The sequence below is a fragment of the Hyperolius riggenbachi genome, chromosome 10 (assembly GCF_040937935.1).
Source record: "Hyperolius riggenbachi isolate aHypRig1 chromosome 10, aHypRig1.pri, whole genome shotgun sequence".
Classification (NCBI taxonomy): Eukaryota; Metazoa; Chordata; class Amphibia; order Anura; family Hyperoliidae; genus Hyperolius; species Hyperolius riggenbachi.
In genome coordinates, this window is record NC_090655.1 from 240,365,015 (window position 1) to 240,379,834 (window position 14,820).

General features: G+C 44.8%; 2 protein-coding genes across 2 annotated transcripts in view; both read left to right on the forward strand.

Annotated features, from left to right (window-relative positions):
- The window catches only part of LOC137535021 (zinc finger protein 721-like), a 111,373-nt gene that overhangs the window by 28,333 nt on the left and 68,220 nt on the right, over positions 1 to 14,820 (forward strand). The window lies entirely within an intron of this gene.
- Positions 1 to 14,820, forward strand: part of LOC137535813 (zinc finger protein 436-like) — a 41,986-nt gene that overhangs the window by 6,085 nt on the left and 21,081 nt on the right. Inside the window, exon 4 of the mRNA XM_068257707.1 lies at positions 3,913 to 4,042. Coding sequence (XP_068113808.1) covers positions 3,913 to 4,042 — 130 coding nt within the window. The remainder of the gene's footprint in view (positions 1 to 3,912; positions 4,043 to 14,820) is intronic.

Here is a 14,820-nt window from a genome sequence, read left to right on the forward strand (position 1 = left end):
GGGTATCATTTTTTTAAAGTAATTATTTTCTATGCATTTTAAAAGGAAAAAACAAGGAAAAAATGCACTATTTCTCCAGTTCCATCCACTATAGTTTTTAAATAAACAATGTTACTATAGAAAAAACCCACACATTGTATCTGCTTATTTGTCCAGGTTACCACAGCATTTAAATTTTGTGCCTAGTACAATGTATGGGGACAAAAAAAAATGTGTATTTTTTTTCTGTTTAGAATTTTCATGTTCTCATTGTATGCTATCAAAAATGACAAGCTTTATTTGCAAAAGGAACAGTACAACAGTACAAAATAAGAAACTACAAAATAACAGACCCACAGGACATACATATTTAAAAAGCTGAGTTCCATTTTGTAACAAATGATTCATTGGATCCGATCTAAACTTTTACTCCTTGCATAATTGTGTTCTTTTCATATAGTTTATAGGGCATTCCTCAAGCTTTTTTTGTTTTGTTTTAATAATCTAATTCCCTATAAACTAAACAAGCCTCGCCCACAGCTTCTCCGGTGCCTTGGCACTCTCAGACCCATGTAGCAAGGGCTTTCGGGAGCTCAGTCTGGGCAGGAGGAGGAGGAGGTGTTACTAGCCAGAGATTTCAGAGGCAGAGGAGAGGAGGAGAGGGGAGTGATGTTTTCACAGGCTGAGGGCTGGAGTTGCAGATCAACTTGCCTGTGGGTAATGATCACAAGCAAAATGGCTGCTATCATTGTATCACGGGAAGAAATAATCATATACTGTTGAAGCTGTTTGCAGCTAGAATTGCTGTGTAAACTTTAGATAAGATAGATAGAAAAGTTACTTGTTATAGTTAGTTTTTCATCTCGGATCTGCTTTAAATTCCATCACTTTGGTTCTTTTTTTTACAAGTGTTTTATTTATGTTTTGTACAAGTGTTTTATTTAAAGTGGATGTCTGCCTCTTTATGCCTCCTCTGGGTCTTTCTCTTGCCCCCTTTGTGTCTCTGTGCCCGCTCTGCTTCTCTCTGTCTCTCTCTGTGCCCGCTCTGTCTCTGTGCCTCCTCTGTCCCCCAAGCTGCATCAGTTCTGGACATAGCTTCAAGCACGAGTCCAGCAATGCCCATTTATCCACTTTGCCTCCTGCAGGCTCTAATGCATGAAATACTTCCTATATGTCCAGGGCCGGATTTGGACTTCCCAGTGCCCTAGGCCCGGTACCACCAACCCCCCCCCCCCCCCCCCCCCCCCCCCCCCCCCACACACACACACACACACACACACACACACACACTCAGGGTGCATACACACATCAGACCATAGTCTTTGGAAAATGAAAGATCACAGACCAATCTTACCCACTTCCATGTAGTATGAGAGCCATACCTACACAGTCTATTCTATTGAGCTGATCTCCCCATCAGATGAAAATCTTTGCAAGATGCTGAACACATAGATGCTGTACACATTCAAAAGATCAATATCTGCAAGTGTTTTATTTATGTTTTGTACAAGTGTTTTATTTAAAGTTGATGTCTTGTAAGCTACCAACTCATGTACTGTAGATTTGGTGAAACTTTAATTGTTTTATTACAATTTTGAAAATAACTTTTTAAAAAAAAGATTTTTTTTAATGATGGATTGAGTTTATCCCTACCTATTTTTTATGTGACATGATTCCAAGCTGTAAGATGCATACAAATTTATTCTGCAACTGGCTTCAATTAAAATAGACCTGCGGCTCAATTCACTAAACAACACTGCTGCAGCAGCACAAGTTGAAATCAACTTAGGACAGGAATGCACGCTTTGCGTGTTCATTCATGCTCCGTAGCATGCCTTCCTTAGTTACACACACTGTTTACATAGCAACGCATGCTCCTTTAATGTGTACCTGAGACGAGAAGCGTCTCAGATACCATACTTACCTGGGGCTACCTTAAGCTCTTTTAAGGCCACTCATCCCTCGCAGTCTCCCTAGGTAAGTATGGAACCTGAGACACTTTTCATCTCAGGTTCCCTTTAAATGCTGGGTACTGTGAAGTATCGCCACTGCCATACTTCACTAGCATGTCCATTACTATGTTAATTAACATAGAAGCGGCTACGCTAGTGAAGTATCGTGGCCGTAGTATTTTGCAGCCCCCGGCATTTAAAGGAGCGTGCGTTGCTATGTAAACAGTGTGCGTAACTAAGGAAGGCTCACTACAAAGCATGGCCATGTGTAGCGTACATACTGCTCCTAGGTTGTTTGTAACTTGTGCTGCTTTAGCAGCGCTGTTTGGTGAGTCGAGCAAACAAACTGGGTGCACAGTATTCCATCATTCCCGAGGTGCGCCTATTAGGCCTGAACGATTTAAGGAAAAAATTGAATTGAGCAATTTCTATCTGAAATTGCAATTTATATTTGATTCACAATTTCCTTCAAATCAAGCTTTGTTCCCCTTCTTTGCCTGTTTGTTCCCCCTGTCTCTCTTTGTGCCCCCTTTGCCTCTTTATGCCTCCTCTGGGTCTTTCTCTTGCCCCCTTTGTGCCTCTGTGCCCGCTCTGCTTCTCTCTGTCTCTCTCTGTGCCCGCTCTGTCTCTGTGCCTCCTCTGTCCCCCAAGCTGCATCAGTTCTGGACATAGCTTCAAGCACGAGTCCAGCAATGCCCGTTTATCCACTTTGCCTCCTGCAGGCTCTAATGCACGGAATACTTCCTATATATGTCATGTGACATACAGGAACTCAGAGTTTTGCCAAGCACAAGAGGCGGCAGACGGTGATAGAGGACGGACAACGTTTTGACTCGTGCGAATGTATGTCCAACGCTGCGTGCCGGGACTTTGGGTAAGTTTGAAGCCACTTCTTCATACTTCCCCATGTGGAAATTACGGTATTGCGATAATTGCCGCTTTGACGATTCCGAAATTGTGATCTTAGTGATCGCGATTTCGGTTTAAATTGAATTTATCTTTCAGGCCTAGCACCTATGGCTTTTTTTGGACTAATTGTTACAGCAATGATCTTTGTTTGCATAGCCGTTCCAGCGCTGGGACCCTCTGAACATATTGGAGAAGAGTTTGTTGAATATGTTCTTGTATCCGCGCTCCCATCCCTGTACGATCGCATACTTACTGCTCACGCACAACTAGTGCTACTGTGCAGGCCAAAAGCAGCTTATGCATGGATTTGTAGTACTGTACAGGTTACTGCATAGGTTCTGGCTATGCCTGCGCAGTACATTATCAGGAGCACGGCCGTAAAGAAGAGGGTCCTGGTGAGAGCAGTGGTGGGGTGGAGGAGGATCAGGGAAGTGTGTATGTGTGTGTGTATGTGAGTCATCCAGAGACATCCCTCTTCTGAGATAGGTATCTAACTCTTATTTCTTTTTCCCTCCACAGGTTTGCTTTAAGGCAGGGTGCATGCACACAGAGGATCATGTGTGCAGACACGATTGTCTGTACACATGACTGTGCATAGACATGCATAATCGTGCACACATGCTTGCCACCATGCACAGTGGTGGGAAAACTACAAGGATGTAAGGATGTGAGACCCACATCCTTGTGTGGGTAGAGATGATCACTGTTACAGTCAGTCAGACAAAAAGAAACAGGTACAAATTGGCTCAGGGAACACATGTTCCCTTGCACCAATCAATACTGTCTACAGAGCCACAGAGGAGCAAGCACATGCACGAGAGCACATGAACACACGTAGGGGACCTGCGGGCTCACGTGCACATGCACTCGCACACACCAGGCAACAAAAGCAGAGTAAAAATATGTACACCCCTAGCCCTAAGGTGAAGTTTTAAGGGGTGTACATATACTGCACTCTATGCAGTATTTGATTAAGTGTTTGCAATCTCTGAAATTATATTCTTTAATAGAGCCTTAGTTCATTTATTCCAATGTGTGAAATATTCTTTCTTCTATGATTTTGTGGGTTTAGGCTGAAGAACGGACTGATCTAAAACATGAGATTAAAGAAGAAGAAGAGGAGACAGAAGTGACGGGTGGCCGGCAGTGTGTGGAGGAGGGGGACATGATGGTGACCAGTGCATTAGGAATGCCGGTTTCAGGTGAGGAAATAACCTTACCTGACCTATTCTATGCTGACACTGAGATTATGGAAAACTGTATACTCACCTTCGGTAGTTTTCCTTTCCTGGTGTTTCCCATGTCAGCATACGTATGGGCAAAGCCCCACCTCCTTTGCCCTAGTAGGACGTCCTTAGATATTAAATAGCCTAGACTAGCCCCATGCCATCATTCTAAGTAACTAGAACGAGCCGACAGCATAGGGCGGGCCCGTATGCTGACATGGGAAACACCAGGAAAGGAAAACTACCGAAGGTGAGTATACAGTTTTCCATATTCCCTGGTGTTTACCATGTCAGCATACGTATGGGCAATAACTAGACAGACCATGGGTGGGTATGCTGCTAATCACCCAATTTAATTCACACAAAAACATAATACATCCTTAAATAGCATTACTGACAGCAGAGGAAATAATAGCTTTCCCAAAATTAACAGAAGAAAGGGCTGCAAAGTCAATACAATAATGCTTAAGAAAAGTATGGTTAGAGGCCCAATTGGCTGCCTTACACACAGTTAATAAAGAAACTTTACTGCAAGCTGCCCATGAGGAGGACACACTCCTTGTAGAGTGGGCAATAATGTCCTGTGGAGGCTCTAAGCCTTTAGACTTATATGCCTTTTGGATCAAGTTCACAACCCAACTTGCAATAGTTCTTGTAGTGGCCGCCTTTCCCTTCCTGTGACCAGAAGGGATTATAAAAAGGCGATCTGAGTCCCGGAAGTCTTTGGTAGCCTCCAAATATGCCCTGACTAGGGAAGGAATGTCCAAGGGATGCAAAGACTCCGGATTTTCCTGTAGTCTGAAGCTTGGAAGAGTCCATTCCTGATTTATATGTCTAACTGAGGCTACTTTTGGAAGAAAAGATTGCACAGGATAAAGTACTAACCTGTCGTCATAGAACACTAAAAAGGGCTCCTTACATGACAGGGCTTGTAATTCAGACATCCTTCGTCCCGATGTAATTGCAATCAGAAATGCTGTCTTATATGTTAAATTTCTTAATGAAGCAGAATGATTTTGCCACTCTGAGGAAGATGTCATGACATCCAAAACTAATGGAAGGTCCCATTTGGGGAATCTTGGCTTAACTGGTGGCTTCAGCTTAATTGCTGCTTTAAAGAACTGTCTAATCAAGGGCTTCTCTGCCCACACAACTCCTGAGATTGAGGAAATTGCTGAAACTTGCCTCTTTAACGTAGAATATGCCAGGGGCAATTCCAGTCCGTTCTGTAAGAAAGCCAACAGATTGCATACATTAAAGTCATTGACGTTAAAATTTCGTTGAATGGAAAATTCTGTAAATTTCCTCCATATTCTGTCATAGGAAGCTACTGTGGATGGTCTTTTGGCTTTTAACAATGTAGACACTACCTCAGGGGAACAACCTTCCGCTAACAGCCTAGCCCTCTCAAATTCCACCCCATTAGATGTAAAGACCGAGGGTTCTGATGGAACACCATTCCCTGCGATAGCAGGTTGGGCAGATCCGGAAGGGGAATGGGATCCTGGGTACTCATCTGCAGTAACAGCGGAAACCAGGGCCTTGCCGGCCACCAGGGTATCACTGCTAACACTGTCAATTTTAGGTGACTCAGCTTCTGAAGAAATTTGAAAATCAAAGGAGTTGGGGGAAAGGCGTACGCCCTCTTGAAACGCCACACTTGAGTTAAGGCATCCATGCCCAACGCCTTCCGGTCCAGACCCCTCGAGAAGTAAAGGGGTACCTTGTTGTTCTTTGCCGAGGCAAATAAGTCGATCTGAGGCATACCCCATGTCCGCACTAACTGCTGGAAAGCTCTCGGATGCAGGGACCACTCGTTGTTGTCTACCTGGTTCCTTGACAGGAAATCCGCCTGCAGATTCTGTGACCCCGGGAGATACACTGCTGATAGATCCAGAAAGTTGTTTTGAGCCAACTCCATAATCGGAGACATCTCCTTCATCAGAGACATACTGTGAGTTCCCCCTTGTCTTTTCAGGTACGATACAGCCGAGACATTGTCCACTTTCACTAATACTGGTTTCCCTTTTAGATAAGGTAAGAAATGTTCCAGCGCCAGATAAACTGCTCTCAACTCTAAGATGTTGGAAACTACCTTCATGCGTTGGCTCCAGACACCCTGGATATACATGTCGTGATAAACAGCACCCCAGCCTAACTGACTGGCATCTGTCGTCACTATGGCCCAATGCGGTTGTTGCAGAGGCCTGGATCGACCTAAATTGTCCCGATTCAACCACCATCTGAGAGATTTCTTCACTTTGCATGGAAGCCAAATTGCTTGACCCAGATCCACCTTGTTCCATTGCTTTAGGAAGTTGATCTGAAACTGGTGCAGATTTCAATGGGCCCAGCACACCATTGGTATCATAGAAGACATTATTCCGATCACTGACAGACATTTTCTGGCTGCAACATAGCGATGCTTGAGAAGCTCTATCAACAAAAACTTTAGGGAAACTATCTTCTCCTCTGGAAGAGAGATTGAATTCTGCACCGTGTCCAGAATTGCCCCTAAGAAGAGCATCCTCTGGGTGGGAACCAATTGGCTCTTTTTGGGATTCACTATCCACCCGAACTCCTGAAGAGTGTTGACTAACAATTTTTGATGTTCCAATAGGACTGACCGTGAGGAGGCCAGGAGAATGATGTCGTCCAAATAGTGAAGGACGCGTATTTCCTGTAACCGAACGAACGAGATCACGGCTAGCAAAACCTTCGAAAAAGTGCGGGGCGATGTTGCAAGGCCAAAAGGAAGGCAAACGAACTGAAGGTGAAGATGACCGACCGCAAAACGAAGATACTTCTGCATCGAACGATGGACTGGCACATGGAAATACGCGTCCTTCAGATCTATTGAACACATCCAATCTCCTGGCTGGATAGACATAACGACTGAAGTGAGTGTCTCCATCTTGAACTTTGGCACCTGAACAAATTTGTTTAGTCGCTTTAAGTCTAACACTGGCCTGAGGTCTCCTGACTTCTTTTTTACCAGGAATATCTGAGAATAGAAGCCCAGACCTCTTTCTGAAGGGGGTACCTGACACACTGCCTCTTTCTTCAACAGGTCTGACACATAATCCACCAGAACTAGTTGTTTCTCCACCGAGCTTGGTATTCTCGTAGACTTGAATACCGGAAGAACAGGATACTTCATAAAGTCCCAACGATGGCCCTCTGAAATTGTGGCTACTATCCAACGGTTGCGAATGTTCCCCGTCCAGATATCCTTGAAATGGGTCAGCCTCGCTCCCACCGGTATACCTTGGACGGGCCTTACTTCAAAAGGACTTAGTCGAATCACCTGCCGGCTGAGCGCCCTTCTGCCTACCATATCTTGAATTCTGCTGGGGATTTCGCCAATTTCTTCTAAACTCCTTTCCTGGACGGTAAGCCCTTGACTCCGTAAACTTGCCATAAGACTGCTTTCTCACCGGAGGGTACCTCTGCTTCCTGAACTTCCTGTCCTGGGGCAACAGGCCCGATCTACCCCCAGTCACACGGGAGATGGCTGCGTCCATCTTGGGCCCAAACAAGTTCTTTCCATCAAAAGGAATTTTGGCCCAGGATTGTTTAGAGGATGGATCAGCGGCCCAAGGCTTGAGCCAGAGCGCCCTCCTGGCCATAACAGAATAGAGCATAGATCTAGCAGTAGACCTTAAGGTATCCACGCTAGCAGTTCCGACAAACTCAGAAGCGAGATCTAACTCCTCAAGAGCAACCGTGATATCTTCCACATTTGCACCGGACTTGACTCCCCTCTGAATATTTTCAATCCAGACTTTTAAGGCCTTTGCCACCGAGGTCAGGGTGATAGCTATCCTTGCAGCCTCTCCCGAAGCTAGATAAGATCTTCTCAAATCTTGATCGATCTGACGATCTAAAATGTCTCTGAACAAGATAGAATCCTCCAGAGGCAACGTGACATTCCTAACCATTCTCATTAGGGAAGCATCCACCACTGGACTGGTCTGGATTAAGGCTTCATCTTCCAAGTCTAATGGGTACATCTTTTGGAGCTTATTTTTAAAAGAAGGCTTCTTAACCGTCTTGTCCCACTCTTCCTTAATCATTTCTCTGATTTCCTCCATCAGTGGAAAGGAAACTTTAATCTTACTTAAACCCTTATAGTATCTCCTTTTCTTGACCACCGGAGATGAGACCTCATCATCCCATTCAATGGCCTCCTTGACTCTTGACACAAAGGTAGGGACCAGAGAAAAATCAAATCCTCCATCCTCAGAATCGGCATCAGAACTGAAAGAATCCTCTACTACAACCCTCCTGCTAGAGGGGCCTGGTTGCGGAGACTGTTGTTTTAATGATAGCTCAGAGACCGTATCCTTGACCACTTGCTTTATCAATGACGACACTTCTCGGTCCTCTCTCGCAATGTCCATATGACAAAGTTCACATACTTTCTTATTAGGAAGCGACACTCTACCGCAGATCCAGCACTCATTTTTGTTTGGTTTTATTGGTACAGATGAATTAGGAATATCCACAGGATTTTGCAAAGCTGCCTGATTCCCAGGTATGGATGCATCCAGGAATGATCCAGGTCTTGTTTCTGGTGACCCCGATCTGGACCGGGAATGGGACCGACTTATTGACCGACTTCTACTCCTGGAAGGAGATTTTGGATGAGACTTGCGACTTTTATCTTGCTTCTTATCTTGGGAAGATTTATACGATGACCGATCACTCTGACCAGCAGCCCCTAGGCGCTTAGACTCTGACTTCTTTCCCTCGCTCCTGTCAAAATAGACAGAAGCGTATAAGTGACGCTACAGCTTTAAGACATCTTCAGGCTTTTATACACAAATACTCACCACCCTTACCTATTTAATGCTGAACTCGAACTCGAGCCAGAGTACTCTCCTGACCTTTTCCCCATTATAGCAGCTGAAAAAGAGCAGTACTGGAATTACCAATTGCTCACAGGTTAAACACATATCCATACCATCTGTATAGATATGCACTATTTGCACAGAGAAGCAAACAAAGAACCCACCTGCCGACAGTCCCAGCAGCCTATACTCCACCCGTCGGGAAGACCAAACGCCGCTAGGCGGAAGGAAATACCCCCTAATATACCTCCCCTAAAGGAAATTGAACAGACGCCGCGCTCTGCCCCCTTCCAAAATGGCCGCCAAGCACTTCCGCCCACAGCGCACAAACAGGAAGTCCTCGTGCGCGCGCGCGCGACCCACCGACAGACTGCCGGGGAATTGGAACAGAAGGAGCGCACAATCCTACCTCGTAACCTGAGCCGGAACCTCAGCAAAAGGTAATACAAACGCGGAAGACGCCAATCCGCTACTTCCAGCCGCTCAGAAAGGGGAACAGAGAGAGGGATATGCCGCGGGGACATGCCGCAGGGAACAAAAAATGCCAAAAATTGCCGGAAAAGCTGCGGGGAAGCCCAATATCCTTTAGATATAAGAGGGCCACAGGATTTAAAGCAAAAATGTCCCAGAGAGTACTTAGAGAGGGACTCCTATACCCTATAGGAGCATTTAGCTACCTAGGATAAGGACATCAGCAGAAGCCCAACTGCTGGAGCCCGCATATATGCGGAGGTAAGGGAATATCCAAGGATCCTGCTGGAGGCGAGGACAAAAAAGAGAATGATGGCATGGGGCTAGTCTAGGCTATTTAATATCTAAGGACGTCCTACTAGGGCAAAGGAGGTGGGGCTTTGCCCATACGTATGCTGACATGGTAAACACCAGGGAACCTCTCCATCCCCTCATTAGTTATAAGCTGCTCGCCATTAGTATGAATTAAAAAAAGAACACCGAGAGCCTAATATAGTGTAGTACTTATTGAAATATAGAAGAAAAGTAAAGTGTGAGGATAAAATACTCACAAGCCAGGGTTACCTTCCAGGCCGGAGCAGTGCTTTTCAGCGCTGCTAGATTTGGGCGCAGCCATAGACTTCAAGAGGAATCACTCCTATTGAAGCGCTCAGTGAGTAACGTCGGCTCCTTCAGAAGACGGAGCCGAGGTTGCTTAAAGACATAATAATTCGGCCTCCAGCAATCGCTGGAAGCCAAATTATTTCATTCCCCCACTATTCATGGCGGCCTGGAGGGGAATAGTAATTAAATCGGCCCGGACTTGTGCAGAAGCAGGATCAGCTATATACCGCTGTATCCTGCGCCCAAGTCTACCGGCGCCGATTTCAAATGTACTCTTCCAGGCAACCACTGTAAATGCAGGTGAGGAGATTAGACCTGTCCTCACTCAGGATTAAGAAGTTGCTCTCTGCAGATCGGAAAGAAAGGGGTGGGTCACCCCTCCACCAGGGGTGGACACAATACAGTAACAGTATGTGGTCAGGAACACGAAAAGCGCCTATGTGTCAGAGGCGCTTTTCGTGTTTCTGACCACATACTGTTTATACCCCTACCTATTGCCTGATGAAGCGGGTTACAGCTACGAAATGCGTTGCATCTTATTTAGGGTATCTATATATACAGTATATATAAAATCGGATGTATGTGTGTGTGTATGTATGTGCCGCGATCACTCGAAAACGGCTTGACCGATTTGAATGAAACTTGGTATACAGATCCCTTACTACCTGGGATTATATGTTCTGGGGGTCTCGCGTCCCCCCTGCACACCTGGGCGGAGCTACAAACAGCAAATCAGATTTCACCCATTCAAGTCAATGGAAAAAATGTAAAAGGCTGCCATTCTCACAGTAATCAAGCCAGAGTCCCCACACTTGGCACAGTTGGTTACTTGGTGACCGAGGTTACAAATCCAGGAAAAGTGGGCGGAGCATAAAACAGCCAATCACATTTCAGCCATTCATTTTAAATGGGAAAATGTAAACTGCAGCCATTCTTAGACTGTTAATCGCAAGGTTCTCAAACTTGCCACAGTTGGTCACTGGGTGAATGCGATTAAGATTCAAGAAAGTGGGTGGAGCCTACAACAGCCAATCAAAATTCACCTATTCACCATCAGCCCCTGATAAGACATTAGTGACGCAACGCGTTGGGCGGAGCTACGTCCCACGTGACCAACAGTGGATGCGGCTTGACGAACACGGAGGATTCTAGGCAGCGTGTGTAGAAGCGACACCTGGGATTCGCCTATACATATATACAAAGCGCTATATCTCCGATGTTTGTGCGTGCAAATCCTTTCTTTTATATGTTGAATAAATGTTTTTACACTATATGAAGCTGTTTCAGTTTTAGTGATTGCTGAACTGCTGGGAGTCTATGCGTTCCCCCAAGAGCGATTGAATCCTACCTCCGGAGATATTGGAGGCCAATAGGGTGAGTGCGGGCACATTGGGGGAGTGTGTCCTTGCACGGAACACGGTGGGGGTAGATTTGGTCACCAGTGGTGGAGGGGAAAGATCGTTTTTAGCAGATAGAGCTATGATTCCCTTGTTCTTTTCTTTTACATGTTTTATGTGATGGTTCACACTGGAGGACTTATATGATATCCTGGAATGTCCATAATCCCGGTTTTCTGGTCCTTGGGTGATGATACAGGACTCATGTGGATGGTGACATTGAATCTATTTATTCCTTCAGATTATGAACTTTGAGTGCAGTCATTTTTGATTTGTTTTAGATACCTTGCATTGATACTGGCAGTTGTGATCAGTGCACCGCATTGTTACATGTCATATCCATAAGCGCATATTTTGTGTTTTTTTTTGTAAAACTCACCTATTGATTTTCAAGGGGAATATTTAAACTGCTGCTATTCTTACACTTTTAATGGCAGAGGCTTCAAACTTGCTACAGTCAGTCATTGGGTGACTGGGGTTCAAATTCACTAAAGGGGCGGGGCCACAAACAGCCAATCAGATTTCCTTGGTGTATAAACTGCTTCCAGTCACACATTGTTGATGCCAGGAACCTGAAAGCTCACAAACTTGGTCATTGAGTGTCTGTGTGTCCAGGTTACAAAAAGTGGGCGGAGCCAAAAACAACTTTTACTAGGAAAATATAAACTTCAGCCATTCTTACACCGTTAATGGCAGGGTTCTCAAACTTTGCACAGTTGGTCACTGGGTGAATGAGATTAAGATTTTAGAAGGTGGGTGGAGCCTACAACAGCCAATAAAAATTCACCTTTTGATTTTCAAAGGGAATATTTAAGCTGCTACCATTCTCTTATACTGTTAATAGCAGATGCCTCAAACCTGGTACAATTGGTCACTGGGTGACTGGGGTTCAAATTCAGAAAGGGGGCGGAGCCACAAACAGCCAGATTTGTTTATTTTTCAATGGGAATATACAAAGTATTGATACCAAGGACCCCAAAGCTGATAAACTTGATAATTGAGTGACTGTATGTCAAGGTTAGAAAAAGTGGGTGGTGCCAGCAACTAAATTTTTAACATGGCAGGGTTCCCAAACTTTACACAATTGGCCAATGGGTGACTGGGATGAATATTCAGAAATGTGGGTGGAGCCTTCAACAGCCAATCAAAATGTACCTATTGATTTTCAAGGGGTATATTCACATTGCTACCATTCTTACACTGTTAATGGCAGAGGCCTCAAACCTGATACAGACAGTCATTGGGTGACTGGGGTCCAAATTCACTAAAGGGGTGGAGCCACAAACAGCCAATCAGATTTGTTAAATTGATTTCAGCCATTCTGTTATTGGCAGGGTTCTCAAACTGGGTGGGTGACACAGTTGGTCACTGGATGACTGGGACTAATATTCAGGAAATTGGGTGGAGCCTACAGCAGCCAATCAAAATTCACCTTTTGATTTTCAAGGGGAATATTTACATTGCTGCCATTCTTACACTCTTAATGGCAGAGGCCTAAAATCTGCTACAGTCAGTCACTGGGAGACTGGGTGTAATGATCGCTGCTGCAGCAGGTGTTGCTGGAAGTAGTAGTGCTGCAGCTCAGGCAGTTCTGATCTCTTTCCATGCAAGCTGCATAGCTTTGCCTGCCTTTCCCTGCTGTCAGCTTGTGACTGATTATTATTCACCTGTGTGGGAATCTGCATGTCTGCTCCCATTGGATGACCTTAGTATAAAGATCTGCTTCCTGCAGGACTCCTCGGGTTTTCATAGCTTCAGTTTTAGCCTGTCTTGCTGTCGCTTCAGCCCCCAATCGTGTTTCTTGTTCTAAAAGATACTTTGCTGGTTTTGCATCATATATTGGTTCATTGCCCATATATATGCATACCAGCACGTTTATTATTTTCCTTGTATTCGTGTTACGTTGATACATCAGTGTCGCTGATGTATACGTACATGAACTGTTTATATCCTGTGTGCAGTTAGTCAGCTTTCCAGCACGTTTTGGTAGTTTGCGCGTATCGTGAGCACCCGTGCTGAGCTAGTATCCTGCTCCTGTTCGTGGATTGCGTTCATCTCTGCGAGGAGATAACGAATCCTTCTGAATCCTGTTCTGTTACTGTTTGTGGATTGCGTTCATCTCTGCGAAGAGATAACGAATCCTTCTGAATCCTGTTCTGTTACCGTTTGTGGATTGCGTTCATCTCTGCGAAGAGATAGCGAATCCTTCTGAGTCCTGTTCCCTGTATTACTCCAGTCCTAGTCAGCGTTCCTGCTTATGTCATATATCGGTTCATTGCCGATATATACATATGTTAGTCAGACGTTACAAATAGTTTCATTGATAGCTGTAATTGTAATATGCTAGGAATACATACTTATTGTATATTTGTCTGTGTTACGTTCATCTATCTTGATCCTGCTATTTCCTGACTATCCTGTCCTGTCTTTGTGAGGCACGCCATCGCTGCAATCGCATTGGCTGCCTCATTCCAGTCTGTCTTGTTTTGGACGCTTGCTGTCGCTAAGTAGCCGCTAGCTAGCAAGCGTTAATTCTGTCTACCTGTCCTGATCTCCTCAGTTCTGGTTTATGCGCTCAGCGCTACTTTGCGCTGAGACGTTATAACGAAAGCATTGTTTGTGGCTGTCAGATCTGCACCGGCTCTGTGCGCCACAATCTCCTATTGGAGTCAGTCTTCCCCTCCACTATACTAGGGATAGCCTGTTTCCTTGTGCTGGTGTGTGTACCTCCTCCACGCCAGCTCATGCGTTGCATGCTGACTGTGGAGAATACACCACCAAGCCTTACATTATGAAAACCCCATTACCAATCCCCATTGTGGGGGGGATTCCCAGAAAGTATGACACTGTTAATTATGGTTCCTGTTCCTTTTAGAAATTTGAAGAACTTAGCTCTGAAACAGAAAATGAGTTTTTCTCTGAATGTGCCAGGTTCCTGGCCAATCCTGATCTCCAAGCGACTCCTGTTTCAACCTGGGCACTCCAACTAAGTTATATTTTGTTTAAAGGGGAATTATTCCAGTGGGCATTTGATGTTCTCAATCATTCCGATTTGAAAGAGAGACCGCTGGAATTTCTAGCGTTTGTGATCCATAACTGGTTGCGCATAGATCCATTGCCTTTTCCTCTTAATGAACTCCTGGCAGCAGGCCAATCAGCTTCTCCTTCAATTGCTTGCAAAAATGTTCAGCAAGCAGAAAGTGTTACTGATAATTTTCCTGCAGCCTTGAATAAATCACCAAAAACAGCAGGGTCTAAGGCAAAACGCAAACGTTCTAAGAAACGTGCCTGATCTGCAGAGTCGTTATCCTTAGCGACTGAGACCTATAATGAGATTCTGCCATTAACAGATAATGAAATGCAATTGTCTTTCAGGGGAGTTAAATGGACTTATGAAACTACTAATGAACTTTCCTCCCTGGCTAGGGAA